Raw genomic sequence first — 24,810 nt, forward strand, 5'->3', positions numbered from 1 at the left:
ACATCTATAGGCCATTCAGCACCAATTCTCTAAGCAGCTTGGGCTTGTTTGAGAAGGAAGAAACAGCTTTAGGCCCAGGCAAAGATGCTAATGGCCTAGGGGGCAAGAAGATCTCAGCAACGAAGACCTATGTCCTTACCAACTTCTTTGTCTACAGCTAAACTGAATGTGGCTGCAGAGAAAAGAAGGTGCATGGCGAACTTGTAGAGTTCAAGAAGAAGGTTCCACCACTGGTCCTTAGGAAGAACTTTAAAAATGCTAGCAGAAAGGGGAAACAGATACCACAATGTGGTAAACTGGGTCAGTGAACTAATCCACAACAAAAATAAACTGCAAAATTAAAAAGGATAAGGCACATGGGTTTGGTGTACCTCACTGCTTCATACATAGTTAGGAACCAGCTTTTGAGAGGCTGTGGGAAAGAGGGTTTCCTTAAGCCAGTTTGCCCTTGAAAGAAAGTGCAGAGAATCATAACCAGAGTTACCTTGATCTGAAGACACACTCTGAGATGTCATCAGAATAGCAAAGAGGCCTTTTCGATTCTCTGTTGATAACATGTCTTAAGGATTGGTTAATGTGTTATTTTCTAACAGAGAGGACTGCATACAGAGAAAGCAGAATATTGAGAGAGGGAGAAAACAACATATACTTCTGTTTTTTCTTGATTTTAAAAGTAATAATTTAAATAACTCACAGGGAACATCTGCAACAATGACAACAAAAGCCTTTGTTTAGGTTTAAAGTAAGTGATTAGCAATCGGTGTTAAAAGCATTTTAGAAGCTCATTGGACCCATGGAAAGAACAACAAGCCATTAAAATACTGAATTGTTTAAACAGAGGTATTCTGGTATCAGCTGTTCTGCGTAGTGATGATGTCTGAATTAATACTAGTTTATAAGCAGAGGCCTGCTTTGTGTGAATTAAAATGCACTGGTTTTAGCTGCAAAGTTAATATGCCTCATAGCAATATTGCAAATTCCCTAACTGCTTTGCTCTAGTATGGCCCAGTTACAGATTCTATAATCTAAGTGTTTTAGGAAGTGTTTAAACTATGCATTAAATTAAATATGTAGGAGTTAAAAGGAAAAGTTCACCACAGATGCAACCTAATTAGCCAGTACTGAATTGATTTTATACTAATATTTTGAAATGAGATTTGTGTTCTTGTTTGCCATTTGAGTGTTAATTTGTGTCATTTATTAAAGTCTGTATGTATCTGTTTCTGCAGAATGTACCTAATAATTAAGTTAATTAACTGTATCAATTCAAAGATACCTTTCCTTGTATTACATTAAGAAAAACATATACATCTTTCCTCAGTTTAGTACGCCTAATTGGAGTATGATAAATTCACCCAGTATTTTGAATTAAATTTCAGTTTGCGGGGGGCGGGAAAGGGGGAGCTCTCTGCAGGTAGAATGTTCTTTTTGATATGGTTGCAACTATGAAGCTACAGACTTTAGCCAGTACATCTGAGATCATGAAAATTAGGCTAATGTGATGAATGGAGTTGATTTCAATTGATTGCAGTATGCAATCCAACCCACTCACAGAAATCCATTAATAAGAATTTAATTTAAAATGACAGGTGAAGCATTTGCTCAGCTTTGAACAGGGGATGATGAAGGTGGTTAAGGGTATTGTCAGCCCTTGTAAGCTAGTTAGCTATAGTCTAAAACTGGAAAAAAAAAAAAAAAAGAAAAAACCAAACCTGCAACACAAAAACCTCTCAGTTTGGTAGAGGTTTGCTTCCATGTGGCCTGAAACTATTCGGTTTTGTTCTATAACATCAGACCCTATCCAGAATATCTTCAAAGAGCTGTAGAAGTGAGAAGTGAAATAGAAAAAAAAATAGCATCACAAGTTAAATAGATCTTAACCAGCAATTGAATTCAAGAGGGCAAGTATTTTCTAATGAGTAGTGCATCTTACTCTTCAAAGAGCAGTGATTATCTTGCAGTGTTATTTGTCGAGTTCACTTTGATGTTAAAACATGTTCAGTACCTATCTACATGTATATCTAGTTGGTTTTTTTAATCTATTGCATCTTTTCTGATGAAGGACCTTAAAACTCTAGGAAATTAGAAGTGTGTTCTGTTCCTCTTGTACAGGGATGAGATGAGGAGAGATAGGGAGAGAAAATTCCTCTTTCCTTTTTTTTTTTTTTTTTTTTTTTCATCTTAAGCAGCTCCACAGGGATAGAGCTTTTAAGAATTGGATAGAGGATTTCGCAACACATCATGCATAGCTAAATCACGAATTGGATGCAAGGGCCTTGTGCAAACACATGTAAGTCCATATGAGGTTAGTATAACCAAAAAGAAAGTGCTAGGGCACTCTCCCCTACCTGTTGAAGAGAATACATATTGTTCTACCCTGTAATTCCTCAAAACTCACATGGAAATTTTCTGTCCATCTCTATCATCTGAAAGAAGGTTGATGGTATCCAGCTCATGGAGAATAACTACCCCAAGTTAAGCTATAAGACAGGCTATGGCAAGAGCACTCCTTTAAGCGGTAGAGCTCAGGGGCTGGATGACTGGGGTTTTTTGGTTCTTGCATCCATGAAACCAAGGATCAAGAAATGGACACCACCCAGATGCATAAATAGTGCCTCTTCTGTTTCTTTGTTCTTCAGGAAAATAAAAGAAAGTTTGGAGTGCTTTCCTGTTAAGCTCAATAACTTGATCCACACGCTTGTACAGATGTCAGTGACAGGCTCTGCAAAGCCTCCAACTCCAGAGAGTGTCCCCCAAGAATGGATGATGCTGCACACAGAGAAGTCAATTGCAAGAGCCACCATTTTGGGGTTCAACAAAAAGCCTGACTCTGTATGTATTGTTCTTTGTTTGCCCTCATTTGCCTTGTTCTTTAACAACTCTTCTGTGAGCTTATATACTCTCCCTTCTCCTTTATAGAAGTTGTGCTTGTGCCACATTAAAAGGATCACAGGATGAACAGCAGTGCCATAAGCAATGAGCTACCCGAGAGAAAGAACACCAGGCAGACAGCTATTAGTGTGGAGCCATTAAGGGGAACAGTTCATACCCTATAGTGAAAAATAAATCAAGAGCTAATTAAAGCATCCAGAAGCAAAGCATGGCACAAAATTAGGAAGCCTAATAGAAATCGGAGGCTGTTATGTGATGCTTTAATGGTGCATTATTAGTTTTCACACACTGCAGTGATCTTTCAGTGTTTGAGTTGTATGCTATCCAGGCAAGTTTCTCCTTCTGTGCAGCAAAGACTGTAAATTACAAACTGAATTCTCTGGCACTTGGCACTACATTAAAGAAAGGTTTTTCTTTGTTAAAATCACACTGTATTTTCTCTTGTACATTTTTTTTTAATGTGCCTGTCTGATCATTTCTCTTTTCTGCCTCTCCCTTTTCCCCAATACAGCTATATCTAGTCCAGGTGGTGCAAACCTGCAATGTGGTCTCTTTTGTGGAAAAATCATTTGACCAGTTCTCCAAACTTCACAGCCTTCTCCAGAAGCAATTTCCATCACATGACCTCCCAGAGTAAGGCAGCCTATTAGTGAATATTATTCTGCTATTAAATGATTCTCTCTGTGCACAGATAAAAATGTGAAAAAATGTATGGCAGGCATATTTTTAGAAACACAAAGCCAATGCGACATATTCTGTCAAGCCTTCTATTCAGCCCCAAAAAACCTGAGTCCTAGAACATTGTGACAGTCTGACTTTTATATGTTGTATTTTTCCTTTTTTTAATGGGTGGAGAAGGGGGGAACAGCTTGGGCCTGACACAGCTATTCCTGAAATCACAGGGTAAGTGGTATTGAATTCATTAAAGGCTCAGTAGGGCCTTTTTATTTTCTGCATGATGCTGATCAAAAGTCATAGCAAAATCCATATATTTAAACAATGTAGGTATGTTCACACTCAGTCAAAACAGAAACAAACCTATCTCTGACACTGGCAGGTGTCATCAACCTTTTCATATGAAGATGCATACATCCTCAGCTGAGAAATATGCAATAATCTTATGTACTATCCTGGCTTCAAAACCTGATATTTTGTGGCTCACTTCATTCAGTTTAATATCTCTTGAAAAAATATGCTATCAGTTGCAATAATTCTGAATTTTACTTTTTGTCCGTGTGCATGTCTATTCCCGCTTTTCATATTCTGAATCTTATTTCTTCACAGTTTTCTGGGACAGTGAGTCCCACAGTTTATTTCTGTCTTAGGTAAAACAGTTTTGCCATATGTGATGATTGTCCATGGCTTTGGTAATACAAGCAGAGTTATGTATTCTACAAACATCATATACATTATACTGCATGCCCCACTGAGAACAAGGTAGTCCGCCCTTAAGCAGTCATAGTGGCTCACCTGATACAAGCTCCTCTTCAAGCTCAATCTACAATAAAGCATGAAGCTGTCCAAAAAGACAATCAGCTTACTTGAACCATGCTGTGATTCAAGTGATATGCCTGAAAAATAGATCTTTTATGTTTGATCTGAAGTAGCCATAAAAAACATGGTTTTGGTTTAAAAAATATACTCCATAAATCCCAATTTGATATTCCCCTAAACTGCTGAGAGGCATTCAGTTAAATGGCTTTAGGTTAGTTAGTTCTAGAGAATCTTTCTCCTAACTGAGGACATTTTAATTTACTCTAGTTTGATTCGTTACATCTGGCTCACATGAACTAGTTTGCAGCAGTTGGTGAGAATCTGAATTGCACTAAACACTGAAAGTACTTGAATCATGGTTTTGATTTGGAGATATTTGCACGCTAACTATTAGCTTGTAAAATAAAATATTTAACAAGTACCTATTTATGATTTTTTCCTGTGGTGAGCACAGCCCTTTGAAGCAAAATATATTTCTCTTTAGAAATGCATAGACCTTGGAAACCCTGTAGTGAATTTTGAAAATAGTACTATCCATTTTTTCAGATAAATCTACCTTTAATAAAATCCCTCACAACATTTTCGCTGCAAAAGAGAGTTCCAGAACTGTCAGAGGGTTAATCTGCCCATACTGAGGCTGTGTCTAAGAGCTCCAGAGTTTTATTGTCATAATCCAGTCCCAGCAGTAACCTGTCACTGTTATGATCTTTCCACAAGACTGTGTTCAAGTAATTCATTTTATGATGTTTATTTATATGTATGTTCTTTAATGCTAAAGTTCTGGTTTGTTTTCTAAAAGAACTTAATCAGTTTGAGGTTTTTCATGTAATCCAGATTTTATTCTAATAATAAAAACCTAATTATTTCTTTGTAGGAGATTATCACTGAAGCTGCCACACCGTATCAGACCATTGGTCTGTCTGTGTGTTACAAAGCTCCAACTCTGGCTGATGCCAGATGCTTTAAAGGAAGGAAAAAACTTGTTCCATAGTGTAACCACAAAATCAGTTTGAAAATGTGTGATTTAAAAGTAAAATGTCTGATATTACTAGAATAATTGGAACTGCTAACAGAAAGGACTAGGTTACTGCTTTGTATTGATTCGTGAAATTGTATATACCCACGTCTCATTAGGAGGAAATAATGCAATATGAGTCTGCTTCATCCATGTGCTAAATACTGGCTGTATTGCAAGAAACTAATGGCAAAAGCCCAGAGTTCTCAGTGTTTGAGATTCTGCTATTGACATGTAAACATTCAGCCCATATTTATAAGTCAAATCACAGCTGCCCCAAACAAGCCCTTGCACTCTAACACCTTCCCTCTTATTTGTTGTCAGACAAAGTATTAATTGTGTTTCGTTTTTGTTTTTTAAAAGTTCAGAAATCTTTACACCCAACAAAGCATTTAAGTGACACAATTTATACACAGAATATTCTTCAAGCCAGTAAGTAGGAAATGGAATCTGCTACCCAGGATGTCTGTGCGTGGCACAACCTTATGTATTTCTGGTCTACTTAAGGTAGACGCAAAGCTCAAAAACAGCTTGGGAAATTGAGCTTTTCTGACACAAGTACAAAGTCGGTTTCAGCCATAGGCACAATTCAGCAAAAGCATTAAAGAAGTGTTCAGTACTGTCACAAGGTCCATATTGTCCTTCACTGCAGCAGAGTTATTGGTGCTATCAATCAGCAGTTTCTCTGTCCTCTGTTTGGCTTAGGATGCATCTTCTGAGAGCCTACATTTTGCAGCCAGAGTCCTCTCTTTGTGTTATACAGTCTAATTAATTTAAGCTGCTTCCAAACAGATCCTGCCTACCATCTCTTGAAAGAAGTCCTTTTTTGTGCCCTAGAGGAACCCAGAACATTCACAGGCTATCTATGTGTGCCAAATGACCTGGGCTCTATTTTTATCTGTTCAGTTCATATATGTCATGGTCCTGGGTCATGTCACTTCCCACGCCTTATTATGTGTCCTGGCACTGTAATTTCATGAGGCGAGACTTGCCTCTGACTCTTCATTTATACAGTGTCTAACCAAGCCCTGAGCTTTCAGTCCTATAGGCAAAAATAATCAAAAGGTCACACATACGGACAATATGCTGCTATCATGCTGGCCCCTTGCTGTTTTAATTGCAGACTAAGTTATACCAGTTCTGACTCTTCTTCAGAAGTATTGCACAAGATGGATAAAGATCTGTCTGCACCTAAAAAGAATTACAGTATCTTGTTAATCAGTATTCTCTTCATAAAAGGCCGTCTGTTACAAAACAAGCTTAAAAAAGCCCAACCCAACAGATCTAATTACAGTTCATAAAATATGATTACATTGAATGTCTTGGTGACAAAACCTGTGGGTTAATCATCTTCAGTCATTTTGTTTTCACTAGGTGAGGGTGCTATTTGCCATTTTTACAGCCGACTGGTTTGCAAAGCTGGCCAGTGTTCCTCCCTAGGGATGGGAGTCCAGTGCTCCATGTGCTGCTGTTTGGCTGGCCTTTGAAAAGCTGCTGACATCTTATCACTGAGATGTGGAATTGGGTGAAACCTGTTCAAAGTAGGATCTGACCAGCTGCATTTCAAAGGGCCAGCCAGGTGTCTCTTCCAGTGTATTGCACTGCTAGATGGCTCTTTATTCATTTGTCTGAAGCCTTCAGATATCTCCTGAGATCTGGTGGATAAACAAGGTTGTACCAGAAAAAAGAGGTTTGTAAACAAGACACTGTTAACTATTTACAGTGATGGTGTAGCATGAAATGCAACCACATCAAAACTTCTGCCTTGCTATATCACATAGATTAGAAGACATACAGCATTTTATTTTAGGAATCCCAGGATTAGCAATCCATATCACAAAACCCATTACATGCATTTTAACACATTTTCTAATGCTCCTTCAACCTGAGAGTAATAGTCCTTGTCAGGGCAAGGTTAATATGAATTGATTTTGTGTATTGTTAAAAATCTAACCTTTTTACTGATCTAATGTGCCCTGTCTTTAAAATGCAAAGATGATCCAAGTTAAAAAAAAAAAAAGTGGGGTTTTGACATTTTCAGTCACCAAAGCATTTGAAAATTAAATAATTCTATGCATATGTGGTTTATTTAACAAAAAACTGAAATGAAGTTCATCTTAATAAATATTCAGCACAAACATTACTATTATTATTGTTACTGCTTTTGCTGGGATTGATTTTGTTATTGTGACAATTGTTTGTTTTCGTGTATTACTTTTACTATACCAGCACTTGAAATTATATATGGGATCAGGGACCTGCTCTGAAAAACTTGTCTACACTCTAAATAGCTGAGGTAAAAAAAGCAAGAAATTATATCTTCATAAAATGTCACATTGTTGCTGTAAGGCTTTGGTATTCAATATTCTGTGGTAAGGGTTTGTTAAGCATGAGCCCTGGGTTGAGAACAGAGATCTGTTGTGCGGTGCATAGTGCAAAAAGTGGGGAGTATGGTGTTTTCCTGGGATCGTAAAGCACCAATTTTTTGGGGGTATTTAAATACCATAAAATGTAGATAAGTGCCTTTCAGGGTTTTTAATTTTTTTTAAAAGTAATCATTTAGAGAGAGAAAGGGATACACTATGAAACAGAATATCAACACTTTATTAGAAGACCAGAGTCAGACCTCTGGACTCTGTACCCATTCCTTCCCCTACCTGTAAAGCATCTCAGAAAGTGTTAATTTTCTTCTGTTAAGTAGAGCTGGAAATATTTTCATCAAAGATGATACGAGTTGTACTTATGAATGCTCTTTTTTTGCAGGTTTCCCCACTACTGGCATTTACCTTTTACAGATCTTGAACATAAAAGAGTGAAGGATTTGAATCTCTATCTGAAGCAGCTTTTAAGTGGATCCAGGAAACTGGCTAAGGTGAGCACTTCCAGTATTTATTTTATTTGCATATGAATTTTACTAGAATTGTACCAAAAGAGTCAGGAAGCTTTCCTTGGCCTCATTTGAAAAAAAAAAAAAAAAAGCATAAGTGACACGTCTTCTAATGCAGCTGTTTTGAGATGGAACCATTGTGGCATTCATCAGAACTTAAGAGAAAGACAAAAATGACTGAAAAATAGTTTATTAGACCTGGCAGGGCATTTTTCACAATAACTTCTGTTCCTTTGCTGCCATCCAAAAGTAGTGATTCACTGAATTTTTGACAGTAAGGAGTAGGTTCTGAGGAATGTAATGTCTAAAAAAGGAATAAGTTTTGAAATATTGAAAAGTCTGGTTTTGACAGTTTTTAAATGAAAAGTTCCATTCTTTCAGCCCAGAAATACTCTTCATTTCAAAATTTAGTTAACAAGTAGAAGAAATTGTTTTGCAAACATAAGACCAAAACCAGAATGTTTCAATATGATTAGAATGATACATTGTGTCCATTAAAATTGATGTTTTCTCATTTTTTATTCATTATTGTTTTCTGAGATGTGATGTTCTCCTCCTGTTTCAAAATGGAAAGTTGAAGTGGTAACAAACACTGACTCTTCATTGTCTGGCCCAGGACAAAGCCTTATGTACCTCAGCATAGTAAAAGCCAGAGCCAAGAGCAACTCACAGGCCCAGTGCACTGTGGGAGGATCTAAAATCATTATGCTACATCACTTCATAAGGTGAATGGTCAGTTACTGATTGTGACACCAGGGTCTGAGAGAAAGGAGCATCTTCCAGTGACCAGTGGTTGTCAAGAAAGCTGTCAGACAGGCAGGAAAAAATGCTGGTTTACATTAGATCCTAAGCTTACCTAGAGCCTAGTAAATGCAAGGGAGCCGGGGCAGGAGCTCATGCATGGACCCTGCTGTTTCACAGTTGGCATGTTCTCTAGCAAAGCCTGTGGCCTCAGGGCTATAACGCAAACTCAGCCTGCTTTGGTGAAATAGCATAGACACTCTAGGGTGCCAAAAGAGGTCATGACAGGATGTTTTTTCTCCAAAATTAGAAGCATCTTGCAGGAGGAAAATGCTTGCTTCCTAACCATGCAACTTTCCCAGCTGTGACTGTGTAATGGAGATTAAAGAGGAAATTGTCCATATGTGAAACAAACAGGAGTTTTCTAATTAATAGGAATACAAATTCTGTGCCCTGAGTTGAAATCAAGAAGAATTCCAAAGAGGCTAGACAATATTTGTCTCACAGAGTCACACTTAATTTGGTATGGATAGCTGACTTGGGTGCTTGGCTTCCTTGACTGACCTTGCCAAATAATCTGCACAAGTCGGGGTTAATTGTTGTGCATTTTTTGTCATTCACATTGGGGTCATGGGTTTATTTTACATTAGCACCTTTTGGTCATAGCTGAGTAAAAACTGATATAAGCCAGTGACCTAGAAATGAAGAGCTCTCTATCTTTTGCCGTGCTCTGGGCTGCTGTAAGGTACATGGATTTTCAATTTGGGCCAAGCACTGCTGTGTAGAAGCCTAATCTACGGTTGAAAAATTAGTCTGCTTAGAGCCCTGGGATAGTAATAAAAACATTTCCCAGTCACGCGCAGAAGCTGTCTTCTCCCTGCTGTTCTGTGGTCTGTGAATGGGCGAGTAATCAGCCAGAGCATGCTGCCTGGCAATGGGCTTCCTAACTCCTTTCCTCCTCCCTTTGTGTTCCTGAAGCACATGCCCATGGAGCTGGGTAAGTTCTCCCAGCACATTGATGCTGGGACACTGGGACACAGTCAAAAATAGGATATTCAAAGGAAACTGTGGAGAGGTCTGACTGGGGACAGAGGCTGGTGTGGCTCTGAACCAGCCCAGGGGGGCTATTCAGACACACTGGACTATGCAGTTGCTGAAAATCATCCGATCTGGTGCAGTCTACAGTGCTGAACCATGAGGAGGACAAAACAGTTATGTGCCTAAGTGGGCTGCACTTCTACTGTTGTGCTGGACTTGGAGGGCACAATAATGAACAGTAATGAGCAGATTGTTTCCATCTGTAAAGTGCTACTGCATGCAGGAGATCCATCTTGCTTGCCGCCATGCAGCTAACCTGCAATTCTAGACGATAACCTTTAAAGTTATTGATACTCCATAAACATTGAATCATTATTTTTACTTCAATGTGCTTCTCCTGCTGGGAGATGTGAGAAATTTAGAAAATACTGACATGTTCTGACCCAGTTAGAACAAGGAGACCAGTCAGTGGGTAATTTCCTTTGTACTCCCAGCTGAAGGCTTCTTTTTCACTTTTCCCTTTGGTATGACTCTCTTAAAAGTGTCATGGTGTCTTCTTGGTTTTACTCTGAGTAGAAAGCCAAGCTAGGAGGCTTTCTTGGTAAAAATAAATGCAAATATTTTCTCTTTCTTTGTGCCTCGGACAACTTTGCGGTCAGATTGTCCCTTTTTCTCAAATTGCTAGGGAGCCTGACAAACTGTTTAGTGAGTTGAGTTGTTCTCAAGAATTACCAAACTGTCATTCCCATAAAATAGTAAAACTGTGTAGGAATAAATAATTAATTCAGTAATTTGTGAAGAAACCTTGTAAAAGAAGAGGCCTGTAGACCAGGGTTCCCTTTACTTTCTTGACACAGTCATTTCTTTCTGCTGATTTGTACCTGTACAGTATCGTAGCTGTTTTGTAGCTGTACGGTGTGCTGGAGTATTGTCCGAGATGAAGAGAAGAGCTTTTATTTTGTTATAAAATACCCTTGCTGTCACTGTAAACACATTATCCTGATTGACTAGACACAGTTTTCAGCTCTGAAAAGTTTAGTCCACACAGGACTGACTGCATGCTTGGTTCTACCAATTAAGTAATTAAAAATCCTAGAAATAAAGAAAGAATTGGATTATATCCAAATTGCTTTCTCAGTCATGCCTTAAGCGCATGCTTTTTAGTCCAGACTAAGTTCTGATTATGAAAATTGTGCTGAAATTAAGAGTAGGTCAGAATGTCACTGACCTTTTCTGCTAAATGGTTTGAACAAAGGAGGAGAGGTGGAAAATAGCTGCCTTCTCATTTGCACTGTAGCTCAAATGGAATTAAATGTTTCTTTAAACCCTTCTTTAAAGAACAGAAACTACAAGCCACCTTTCTCTGTCTCTGAATTGTAGTATCAAATCCAATAAATGCAGAAACGTCAGCTAATGGAGATATTTGCTGTTGGGCCTGTTTAAATGCTTAAACATGCTCATGTCCATCCCTGTTCAAAGCAGTTTTTTAGGTCTGTGGTTTACTTTGAGCATAAGTTTTCTTCATTGACTTCGTCTTAGAATTCGTTGAAGAGTTGCCTAGAATAAGAGTGCTTTTCCTAAATTCAGGTTAACACTCAGTTATAAATAGCTACACCACCAGACTATATACATGAACAACTAGCTATATTCATTACGTCAATCCCTAAAATGTAAAAGTTGATGCACCTTCATTGTCATATTGAGTCATTTAGGACAGGATCATCAACAGGTTTCAGCACCCTTTTTAGTTTAATTCTGCTCCTCCCAAATCAGTGGCAATATATGTGATCACACTGTAAGAATATTTAGTTTTGTGCCAGTTGCACGATTGCTGACTGGCTCATCAGCTGCATGTGTTGAAGTGCCTGAGTCTTCCAGATCAGCAAGGCAGCATACTCAACAATGTTTAGACTCCTGGAGTTTTGCTTCATTAGATGGCAAAACAACCAAGTGGTGCCACCAATAAGAGGTGAAGCATCCAGAAACAATAAATTGAAGGTTGGTAACATGGAGGAGGACAGAAATATATATTATCGAAGTATAAATCAAATCTGCGACAAAAGGCAGCTGCTGCTGACCAGTTTTGCATTTTTCTCAATTTCACTCAACTCCAACTGAGTGATGGGCTGACTGGAAATTGCAGTCCAAATCTCATAACATATCATATAAATTAGGGCTGCCCTAGTGGCTTGTCATTTTGATGCTGTATTGTAGGAGGGTTGTCCACTCCCTGGGGACACAAAAGCAAGGTAAGTCTCCATTAATTTAGTGTGCTCTTGGCCCTGGTGTCAAACAGCAGCATTCACAAAGCTTTATGTCTTCATGGTTATCTTGAAAAGACAACTTGCAGCTGGCTTAGGCATTATGAATGAAAAAAATGCAAAACAATCTAAACCAATGTTTTGTATAGCAATCATATGCTTTTGGTACCATCAGCTAGCTAGTAATTTTCTATGGAATATCTTCCCATCTCCCATCATTTAAAAAAAGTGGTATTTAATTTGTGGATATTGTTGTTGATAACACAGCTCATACACTAGTTGTACATGCTGATCTTGCAAAAGCACGTTGCCTTAAATAAACATGTTATTTGTTCCACATCTTTCCAATAGATTGGTTTTGTCTGCAAGCTTTGTGGGCTTGGATGTTTGAGGGCGTTTATTTATCAGGGGGGAGAGGGGCCTGGCAAAAACAATAGTAAATGCAGGTACACAGTAGCCTAATCAGTAAAAAGAAATGAAGTATATTGGGGTTTGACTCTAAAAGTTTTCTAGGTATGCAAATTACTTAAGGACCTTGGGGGAAAGATAGACCTGGTGCAAGAAGGTAAGCAAACAGGGACAGCGTATCAGCTATGGAAAGGTTCTATAAACAGCTTCATGGTGACTTAGAGTCTGTGTAAAAGGGCTTTAAAGAGGATGTAAATGGAATGTTCGTAAATTATGTTCACTCATTTTCAAACATACAGTGAAAACCAGAACCACGGAGTTTTTCTACAGTGACTAATATTTTATGCTATAAAAGTAATCAAGTTTGATAAGAGTTTCCCATATTTCATTTGTATTTTATTCACTGGCACTACTTGGGCTTTACAGAGATGAGAAGATAGCTCCCACAGTGCCCATATGGAGGGTCATAACCTGGTGGTACAAAGTGCACCCATGGTATGTGGGTCCCTTAAACTCCCACCACTCCCGTACTCCTGCAGCAAGGAATCCAGCAGAGCCAAAATGAGGAGGGTTCAAAGTCCTCTCTTTTCTGCTGTCCTTTCCTGAATTTATAATAGCTGCAGCAAGGTCAGCTTTTTCTGGTTTCTTTCTTTAATTCTCCATCCTGTTAAAGTATAACAGGTGCATGGGTGTTCTCTAACCCCAAATGTACTCTAAAACAGCTGAAAAGAAAGCTGAAAGCAGAGGAGAGGCTACTTTTTCTTCTAACAAAATTACATCTGGCTTGAAATCTGTCTGTGTTTCACTAACAGCAGAGGGCTTTTCTAGTTAGGCTCTGATGGAGAGCAGTAGACAAATTCTACCATGCTACAGTGGTGCAGGACTGTGCCAGATCCCCCGCTGCCACTGAAATTGCGTATTTCAATTTTATCCTAGTGTAAGTAAAGGTGGAATTTGTCGCTTTTGAGTTTAATGTGTGAATAAAGGTCATGCATGAGTTCTAGCCAGACCAACACTGATGCAGCCATACATACCTGGCTGCTCCCCAATAGACTGATGTTGTTCAGTAACCTGGAAAAGCGTCAACATTAGCTATTAAAGATTATTGTCTTACTAGGTAAGAACAATATTAGACAATTGATAAGAGGCTTTCCTAAAAATCCCCAAATGGGCAGTATTTTAGGGAATTTCCATTTACAGATTTAAAGGCAATAATACCAGGGAGAAAAAAGGGTAGGTGAGTGCTTGTGGTCATCTCCTGTGCTTACCTGTCTGCCAAGACTGTCACTGAGGATCTAAGATTCCGACCTGTGGTCACAGCTTTGTAACAACAGTTGCTTGTTTAGAAGCAGACTCTATCCACTTAAATACGGTGTGCTTTTGAGCATACATACATTCAAGGCTCTGCTGTGCCTGTTTCTATTTAGGAGTGTAATAGGTGCATGCTTAACTCAAGCACACGCTTCAGTCCTGTTGGCTGGAGTCCAGTTGATTGAAGTCCCATTGATTTAGGAATCACCTGAAAGTTCAGTGTATGCTTTGGTGGTCTGCAGGCAAAGGGGAAACTTAAGAAAGTGCTTACACACTTTGCTGGTGGAAATCTGAGTGGTGGAGTCCTGCAGCAGGCAGATTAACACAGTTCAGGGAGAAATTGCTGTCTTGTGAATAACAGCATACAAAGTGCCTCTTTCTGCAAACATGTAGGAGATCACCTCCATTGCTTTTGAAGCACTTTGCCCTGGATAGACTGCTACATCTGCCCCTGCAACCTGACCTGTTATGTTTTTGCTTTCCATTTGCCAACATTAGCCTTGCTGCTTCCCCATATGCTTCAATACCTGTTGAGTACAATGGACACACAGACAGGGAAAGCTTTGAAATCAGTGCTGTGGTACCAGCAGTGTACATACCTGTCGTGTTCATGCCTGATGGAAGATTTGCATGAATTCCACTTCTGTTCTTAAACCCAATGCCATTATTTCAGAGTGTAGTCTCCTTTAGAAAAGGAAATTTGGAACTATCACCCGGAACAGGCTTTTCATGTCCTGTTTATAAACCTCTCCATTCATATATTTCCATTTATTGCTGAAAGAGTAAGCAGAGAGGAAGCAGAACACCAGGCTGCTCAGCGTGGAATTTTTTATCTCTCTTTCAAGTCAGCTAGGGTATCCTCCCTTCCACCTCCTGCCCGCTTCACCAAGATCTTTGAAATTGAAGGTCTGTTTAAGTTTCTCTGCTTATTTCCGTGCTATCAGATAAAGGCTGAGCTGCCAAAAATAAACTCTTTCAACCCTTGAGATTTCCTACGCTTGGGACTTGTTCTGAAAGAGCAAATGGAAGTCCCACAGGGAATAACTTGGCTGTTTAAAGCTACTGGAAGCTGAAGCAGGTGTATGGGTTTTCCCCTGTAAGCTATCCTCACGAGATAAGAGAAAAATCAGTCATGCTCAGAACAGACAGTCCACTGCTAATAGCTTAAGGATTTGTCATTCAATTCAAGGAAAACAATTTTGTTGTTTCTTTTTCCCTGGTTTTTCTTTTAAAGAAAATATCAGTGTGGGAGGAAAAATTTCAAACAGTAGAATGAAAAATAAAAGGCAACAGCTAAAATAAATCCAGATTTCTAAATCTTATCTCTATGCTGAATGTACACATCTTGTTCCTCTGTCTGCTGTAACCATGTTAACTCCTCAGTAGCTGCATTTCTCACTGAACTCTTCCTTTTCTTTTTTCCTTGCATAAATCATGCCATGTCTTGTCAAATTGAAACAAGACAAATGCTACATGAAGTATATCTTGCTGATAAGAGACACATTATTTTCCATGGCCTGGAAGAAAACAATGGTGACATTTTAATGCTAGAATCTGAAAAGTCTCTTGTTCTGCCCATTCATTACAGTGTCAGTCCAAGTAACATCAGCATGAATGTAGCAATCTAACCATCCTAAGGAATGGCCATTCTGAAATACGGCTTTATGAAAAGGATAATAAAATGCAATTACTGTCCACCTTTGATTCAGAATCATAGGAGTCCATTTCAGAATTCACATTTTGATTGCCTTGCACAATACTCAAATCTGGGGATTTGGTTTATTGTTTTAATTCTCTGCAGCTGAATGTAACTACCTGTTATATATGTTCACTAGAGCAGCACAGGTCAGTACATAAAAATGAAAGTTATAGTGCAGTACATAAGGTGGATTACTCTTTTAAACAGGATGGAGAAATATGATCATCCCTTTCCCTCCCCATTGGTTTCTGGCAGGAGTTAACTCTGTATGGATCCTTTCAGTCTGAGTGTCCATTAAGCCACCATGTGAGGGAGGTATGCACAATATCTGAGCCTCAGGGAGACATGCATTAGGTCAGATGCTTGGGGTCGGTCCTGTGCCAAGGGCAAATTTCATGCTGACTACACAATACACAGTAAAGATGTTCTCCTGCATTTGTTTCCCAGATGGGCTGCTCTGTAAAAGTACTTGCAGCTGCAAATACATATCTTGAGACACTGGAGATCAAGCAAGAATGCAAATCTATGGCCCATGTGGCACATTGCTGTTTGGAAGTGTGTTGACAAAAAGGGGCCAGGTAGGCACCAATGCGGCATCCCTCAGCCAGTGGTAAGGGGCACCATTGTCTTCCCAGTGCCTGTGTAAAAATCATTCCCTGGGATCCTTGCCCATGATCAGAGGTGAAAAGCTCCCCTTTATCACTAACCCAAATACATGCGTTAGAAGCCTACCAGCAATCTGCTCAGAGGGGAATAATTTAAGGAACAGAGCACAACATATGATATTCCCTAAAATATATTATTTTTTTCTTTCAGAATGAGCTTGTACTCAGTTTCTTCCTGAATTCCAGCAAGAGTACCTTGTCAGAAGATTCATCATCTCTGACCTTAGGTATGTGGATTACCAGTCTTATTTGTTTTCTAAGAAGGACTTCTTTAATAATGTTAAATATAATAATGAAAGGTGAGTCTAAAGTGCTTAGGTGGCTTTTTTTTTAAAACATAGAGATACCAACAAATAATTCCTAATTTCTAATTTCTTAAGGTCTCTGAAAATGTGTTAGTAATGTGACCTGTAGTTTTCTTTCACTTTGACATATTGTCGTCAGCCTTGCTTCATTTCTTTTTGAATAAACATACAAAGTGAAAGTTTATTTACACAAACTCTGGCAGGTTTCTTGTTTTACAAAACAAAAACTCTGGTGAAGAATCTGGAGGAAAGGATCGGCGTCATGACAAAGCACGATGTGTGCTTGGTCAAGTGAGGAAAATTAGGGATGATTTCTAAAGATATTTGCACAATGAGTGAAGCAGGTAAAGAACAGAACATTATGTTAATGCCTAGGCATACATTTTTAATGATAGTGGTAATTCACTTCTTACTAAATGAGATTCTGCATTGTTCCTTTAGCCTATCTAAATACTTAACTCATTTCCCTTTTCTGTTCAGCACCTAATTTAATCTAATCTCTGGCATTACAGCATTAATAGCCAAAGCGTAAACCATAAAATGTAAACTGTGAATGTTTATTGTCTTCCACTACACTAGTTCTGCACTGAAAATAATCTTCCATAGTCAGTTTTTGGGCAAAATGTCATAAAGAAGCCCGCAGCTGCGCTCTGCACTGCAACAGTTCAGCTGGTTGTTATGTGCTCCAGCTGATAGGATAGTTTCCAAGATCACCAGTTATCCACATTTCAGAAAGGAGTGCAAGTACCTCTGCACATTTAGTTTGCATGTCCATTAAGTTAATTTAATCTCTCTGCAGACAGAGGCTTCATTATCTCTTTTTGCTGGGACCATGTTTTTTTAATCCATCAGAATGAGACAAATCCTATTCTGGCTTCTCAGCCTTTGGGAAATTCCCCCTGTGTAGAATTTATTTGATTAGAGCATGCCATTATAATATTAAATCCATTATGACTATTGGAAATTACTAATGGTTGCTCTAACTTTAACAAAGGAATGAGGAAATAATGCAAAGGCGTCCTAGGTGTTAAGAATATACAAGACTAAATCTACTCACAGAAGTCCAAAACAGAGTTCAAATGTAACACGTAGTCTAGATCCATGGATTTTCTCTCTCTGTAGACTTTAACCAAAGATGCAGACAGGTGAGGTTGAGCTGAGAGATAAAGGAGTTAAAGTCCTGGCTCTTTAGAAGGATTTTGACATGTCAGTAATATTTAGGTGCCTAATCATTACAGAGAATCCAGGTGTAAAAGTCTTATGCAAAAGCATGAACTGAGTCTGTAATAAAGTTGAGAAATAAATTACAGTCTCATAATTTCTGCCGTGGTGTCCTGAGCTAATATAGTCTGAAGGGTATGCCCTTTATTTTTGTTGTCAATAGTATCAATACCAGAGAAGAGACTAAAGAGAGATAAGAACATGTTTGGTGGGTGTTTGACGAAAGCTATGTGACAGGTAACCCAATCTGCTGGTTCACTATACAGTTAGTGGAGGTGAAGGTCATGACCTGGTTAGGGGACATTAATGTGTCTCTGGTCTCAAGCAGTGTGGTTACAGAGGGTTTATTTTTTTCCCTGCTCAGGAGCTCTGTCTTTTAAATTTTGAACACTTCAGTTCTAGACTCAGGGCAAAACTTTTGTTTAACACAGGAGGAAAAAAACCAAAAACAAAACCAAAACAAAAATCCCCACCTCCCTTTGGCCTAGAAAATTCATTGCTATAATTTATTGATAAGAATAGCAGTGGCACACAAGGTCCAAATCAGGACCTAATGAGTTTAGACTGTAAAAACAGAGAACAAGAATAATGGACTGAGCTGCTCTGGGTGTGGCCCCACTTCTGGTGAGGGAGGAAGGGAATGCACCTGGTCAGCAGTCATTTACAGTGAACTGTGGAAACAGATGATCTTAGCTATAAAGGAGCTTGCTCAGCTGTCAGAGGAAGACCAACCATGCATGTGCTAGTTACCCACCTGAAAAATTATTTTCATACATGTTAAGCTATGCTTCGCCCCTTGCTGTTGGAGTTAGACTGCTGCTGTAGCCCAACTAGCTCGCTTCGATCTGTGCTGCGTCACATTCTCTACCCTGTGGTCATCCGTCCTGTGAGGAGGAGAAGACACAAGTCCAGCTAAGGCAGGAGGTGGCTGATCATGCCAAGCTACTAGGTAGCAAACAAGGAGTTGCTGGGAGGAGCACAGTGGCCTTGGAGGCTCTTGTTTGCTGAGAGTGTTCTGAGTCACTCTTGATTTGAAAGTAAGCCCTGGAGTAATGACATGGTCAGTCTGGGGCAGGAATTAAGTTCACTGAGCCTGCAGGAGACAGGCAATTTCCATGAAAATAATGCATCCTTCCCTTACAGCTTTCATTGCTTTATGAACTTATAAGGGCCTTAATTTTTGCCTGTTCTGAAGAATAACTCAGTTTTAATAGGGGCTGTAGCTTTCCATGAATCTGCTGATTTCTCTCTCAGCCTTTATGCAAGAAATCATCTGTCTCTTCATTAGGATCAATATAAAATAAAATGAATGCCCAATAGAAGCAGGTGATGAATTTTGATCAAGATAACATCTTTCTCTTACATTGCTTTAATTTGCAAATGTTGTAGGTAATTATACTTAGTAAAGTAAAATAAAAATTAAAATTTATGAATTTGTACTGTGCTGCTAGCAATGAAGAGATTAAAAATCAGTACTAAATTTCCTTTGACATGAATACTGATTCGTTAGTCCCAGTGGGGTGAACTCTGGATTATGCTGAGTATTGTCAGTGTTCCTTTATACCAAGCTCACTACAAGGGAGTGAGACCAGATTCCAGGAATGATTTCACAGACAGACTTTTATAAAGATCCTTTAAAAAAAGAAAGAAAGAAAATCTATCAAAATCATTGTTATATCAATCTGGTTTATTTTGCTTCTCTTGAGTTTATATTTCCTGAAAATATGAATAATTCAGACTGTTTTGCCAAAGTGATGAATTCATTAAGCCTTTACTATTGGTTATAACAGTGCACAACCCAGGTCCAGTTCCGGCATGTTTGATTAGTGCTCCACTCGTTTAAAGGGCTGCTCTCCATTTAGTGCAATAGAGAAACTGACTCTGTGTCCTTCTAAAGGAAGATCCAAGCTTTCCAAAAAGAATATCATATGGTATGCCTCTCCATGCAGAATCGTCGTCCTCATGAATAGTCCCTCAGGAAAGCTGTTTTGCTCGTTTTACATCATGTTTCAATCTGCTGCTGTTGCCCGTTCTCAATTTAAATCTTTCGCCACAAGGCTGTTTTGCTGTCCATAAGCACCTCGTGTTGGCCTGTGAGATGAAAACCGTGAGACAGTCAGTTAATGTACTTACAGTTGAGTATCTGAAGTTGGGTACATTGGAGGCTCATAAACCCAAGCTGTTGCTAAAGCAGGCAGCTGGCTGGCTTGGGCCATTCAAGCCTGGCCCTGGAAAACCAGACAGGTTCCAGTATCCTTTGGTGCCAGGTGTTAAAACAGGCTGTCACCAGGAAGAAAGATCTAGGACAAATCCAAGGATCCAGAATAGAGAATAATACTTAACTCCCTAACATTAGTGCTGTGACACTGAGTTAATTATTGCTTTCATGTTGCTTTGCAGTCCACATGTGAAATGCAATGTATTATTGAATTATACTTTCCCTATTGATTTAGTCAGTCTTCTGTGTAGCATCTTCCTCTCTGTTTATATTTCTCATGCATTGTGCAAAGTGTAATGCAGAGTTTGTTTTAAAATGCTGCTAATGAATACATCACACAAATTATAGAATAGAGAACTGGTAGTTTTCCAACATGCCGGAAAATACCATCTAGATAAAGAAAATGACTGCATACTTGACTACTCTGAAGATCATTCCACCTTTGGTAGAAACTAGAACACTAATTCACTTAATTTTGTCATTCAAAAAGAAGAAAGGCCCCACAATTTTCTAGCGGTTTTGTTCCTTGATAAAAGAGATTATAAACCGGCACAATGCTTGAGTTTTTCTGCAGTAGGGATTGGTGACTGACTTCCACTGCAGAGCACTGGGACACACAGACATGAGCCATATAGAAAAACCCCACGAGTGCCATTCTGCCTGCAGGCAGCCAAACTCCAGGGTGCTCGCTTCATCTTTGACAGCTTTTACATTGACACCAGTGAGTGAAGGATCAGTCCCTGGGAAAGAAATCTTGCTTCAGCTGAAGTCAGTGGAGCTTTGTCCTGTATCTACAACAGACCAGCATTTGGTCTTTGCCTCTGATGGAGTGCAAGTAGAGCATGACAGTTCCTAAAAATGCAGGGTCTGAGCTCAAGTCCATCTGCCCAAGCTGGATAGACTGCAAGTAATTACTGTATATGTATTTTGTTGTCATTTGAAGCTAAAATCACACAGACTTTGAAGAGTCTATGATTTAGTACTGAATGTGGGAAAACCTGAAGTATAACAGCTGAGTGTAGCTAACAGTAGTCTTTTATTATGAAATGCAAGCGATGGACGTTTCTTCCATGTTTATCAGATTCCCTGCACTCTGTTACTTTTTTCTTTACCTTTTTTTTTTTCCCATTAGTGCTCAATTTATTGCTTAGCAAGAGCAAATATTTTAGTAATAGCCATGCTCATGGTGTCTGTTTCAGACTTCATTTTACATACTCAATTAGAAATGCATTTTTCCGTCCCATGTTTTTCATTATTTTAATCTTGGTTAGAAACTTATTTACATTTGTTTTTTTATAAATGAAAATGCCAACTCCCACAGAGAAATTCCTCAGCTCGATGTAAGCACTCAAACTATAAAACTTAAGTAATGCAGAAAAAAAAGCCCTGGTAGTGCTGGTCGGAGAGAAAAGGCACAGTGTTCAGCTGATTTCTAGTGATGTAATTTAGTCTCTGAAGTCTGTTTCTCTTGCTGAAAATGAACCGCTAAGGATAACCCACTGCAATTCACAAAATTAACAGAGCCCCACAAGAGAATTGTACCTTTATGTTAAAAAACAACTCCCCTTGTGTATTACACTGCCCTTAATGCTCTAGGATTCTACCTTCCCTGTCACACCTTAGAGGAAAAAGGCCCCACAACTTAAAAAAAAATATGGTAAAATAACTTTGCATGGTGAGGGCAAGAACCGATTTTTGTGGGCTTTTTGTTACCATGGAAAAAACTCAGCATTGGCTGGTTCAGGGAGTTTTCATCCCCTATCCCTCCCTGTCCTTATTTGCATAAAACAAGAAATTAAATAAGGAATAATCTAAGTGATTTCTCAAAGTTCATAAAGGAGAATAACAAATTAATATCTGCACCTTGGTCGTCTAAGTCCCAGCTTAGTGATTTCTTCATAAGTTTTCAATTCTTCAAAAGTCTGTTTCAGGCCCTTCTTTAATTAGGATGTGATTAAAAATGTATTTTTATAGTCCCTAAAGGAAAGAAATTTGAGACAGATTCATGTTCTAAAATTCCAGTCCAAACATAGGAAACTTAGAAGTGTTGATATCCAGGCTGCCTGGAAAAAATATATTGTGGTAATTGTATGCACACACTCTGTTATTTTTAATTCATTTGAATTCGTTTCCTTAGGATAAATGGCAATTGCACTAGCTCTCTGGCTGTCAGTAGTACACAACACCACTGGAATTCTATCTGCTTAGTGGTTATTTTAGCCTCTGTTCACTCCAGAGGTTACACATTTAGTTTCTTCAGAAAAATATAGCCAGTGTGGTTTGTTTGTAATAACTTCTCCTTTGCTGCCTCCTCTGCTGAACAGCAGAGTAAAGGCTGAGGGGAGGGAGTTTGATTTCCTGCTCTTACAACCCTGGCTGTAAGAACTCTGGTGCACATGTGGGAAACGAGAGAGCAAGAGCGCGACAGAGAGCACAGGTGTCTGCTGGGGCTGAAAGGAAGATGTGGGAATCCTGCCTGATATGGAGGATGAACAGTCCGGATACTCCCTAAAAAGCCTCTTCGTGCTGGTACATAACCCTCATGTAGTTCTTTCATTGTCATCATCCTTTCTCATTCCTTCCACTTCTTAAAAGATATATTTCCGTTTAAAAGATATATTTCCATTTAAAGAATTAATTATTACTATATTGTTTCATCTCATGTCGTTATCTCACCCTGCGGTGGGTTTAAGGCTGGTGTGTCAGTCGCAGGTCCCAAGGCACCCACAGGGGAGCAGGACTTTTCTGTCTGAGGTCTCAAGGTCAGGTACTTCTCCAGCAGCGAGGCGGGCAGAACAGAGCCCCCCTCCTGAGAGGTCACTGCTTTGTCGTAAAGTTAGCAGGACTGAGGTCTTATTTTTTCCAAGTGTAGTAAATATATAATACTGAGTGTAATACATCTTCAGTCTAATTAAGTGAAGCCCTGTTTGCATAAGTAAAACCAGGCTGGTTCCCACAGGTGATGCCTGGACTGTCTTTGGTGATGACCCCGTGGGGAGAACCTGGGGCCTCAGACCAAGTGGTGCAAAATGTCTCATGTCCACCCTGCTACAGCTTAGCACTGCAAAATGCAAAGGTCAGGCAGATATCAAGGAGAGGCTGTTGTGTTCACCATGACCTGGTCTAGTGTGGTAAAAGCTGTCTGTATTTTCTCTGCTGTCTCTGTGGAGCAGGTAAACCACATTACCTTACCCAGCTTCAAGGACACACCTTTTTGGCAGTGAAGACAGCTGGCTCGATGCCTCCAGCAGAAAGAAGGAACAAGATATGCTTAGTCATTTCTTCCATATTATGAGGCTGATCCTTCTTGCTTGGAAACTGAAAAATGGTTTTTTTTTTTTGAAGTGGGAATAGAATCAAACTCTGTAAATGAATTTTAGTAGAAAAATCTATGAAAGCAATGAGTTGCATGAAAACCAGCCTGGAACAGGAAGAATGCAGAATGAGGAAGGGAGAATTGATATGTCTTAGATATAGAAGTTGTTTCTGTAAATCCACAGTTGGTTTGGAACTGGTCTGGAAACTTGCTTTTTTGCTTCTTTATTTCTTTTTTTTTTTTTTCTTTCTGGAAACTGAAAAAAAAATATTTTTTTTTTTAACCAGACAGAAGAATTGCAACAATACTGACTAGTCATCAGTGACTGCAAAAAACCACAGAATTATTTGTTACTCAAGCATAAATTTTCCACTGAAATTCAGGTTGATGGCAATTAGAAAACAAAAAATCTCACTGTCAGTGTATAAATAGGCAAGAAAATGAGCAGTGCATGTCAGACCACTTTCTTCCATCACACTCCTTATCAGTGTTTTCTAATTTCAACCCTGATTTAAGCTCACAATGGGTTCTTTTTATGTATCAGTTCATGTGTACGAAAAATCAAACTATATGGCCTTTTTTAGGTACTCAGTCAACTGATCATAAGCCTGGAGTACAACTAGTCATATCCTACGAGAACACTCGTCTGACAATCATGTTGAAACACATGAGGAACATTGTAAGTATTTTTATCATAATCTATAACTCATAAATCCTTGCATTTGCAGAGTACTGTGAAAACATTAATCCTCAGACACCCTTTCTGGGATAACTAATTTTAACTCAAAATAACAATGATGCTGTTCTGTCATCATTTAACACTTGCTTTTTTCCTTTGAGCTCGCTCAGTATGGTTACAGGTATGGGACAGATGCAGAAACTGTGTTTCCTTAGTGGCTGGTAGTGTCCTTTTCCAGGCCATATAGAAAACCAATTTTGATAACTGTTTTGGCCCTTTCAGCTGACACATTTTGATACCAGTCAGACATAAGGCATCATGCAGGATGTCAGCCCAGTGTTATTGATTGATTATCCATACATCTCTTTCAAGTCCAGCATGACTGGTGGGTGAACAGAGGAGAGCTCAGCAGAGGGAGCAATGGTGTATTTTAAGAAGCAATGTCATTTGGTGGGGTGATGCTCAGCTTTGTAACATGCTCTCTGTCACGAGGCTAAGGGGTAGATACTGTGCTGTTCCTGGAGCCAGACGATGAGACAGGGAAGCTGGCAGCACTCCTTCAGAACAAGACAGGTGAAATTGGCTGATGAGGATGTCTTGAGAGATCCGGCTGATGACATGTACTGTGTCTCAGATGAAGCAGCATGTCTGCTATTTCAT

General features: G+C 39.1%; 1 protein-coding gene across 1 annotated transcript in view; it reads left to right on the top strand.

The window, feature by feature from the left end:
• The window catches only part of PIK3C2G (phosphatidylinositol-4-phosphate 3-kinase, catalytic subunit type 2 gamma), a gene marked incomplete at its 3' end in the record, with an annotated part of 122,058 nt that extends 97,908 nt beyond the window's left edge, over positions 1–24,150 (top strand). Inside the window, 5 exon segments of the mRNA XM_010082727.1 lie at positions 2,640–2,832; positions 3,404–3,525; positions 8,165–8,273; positions 16,563–16,638; positions 24,056–24,150. Coding sequence (XP_010081029.1) covers positions 2,640–2,832; positions 3,404–3,525; positions 8,165–8,273; positions 16,563–16,638; positions 24,056–24,150 — 595 coding nt within the window.
• Positions 24,151–24,810: the final 660 nt, after the last annotated feature.

This window comes from Pterocles gutturalis, unplaced genomic scaffold (assembly GCF_000699245.1).
Source record: "Pterocles gutturalis isolate BGI_N339 unplaced genomic scaffold, ASM69924v1 scaffold970, whole genome shotgun sequence".
Classification (NCBI taxonomy): Eukaryota; Metazoa; Chordata; class Aves; order Pterocliformes; family Pteroclidae; genus Pterocles; species Pterocles gutturalis.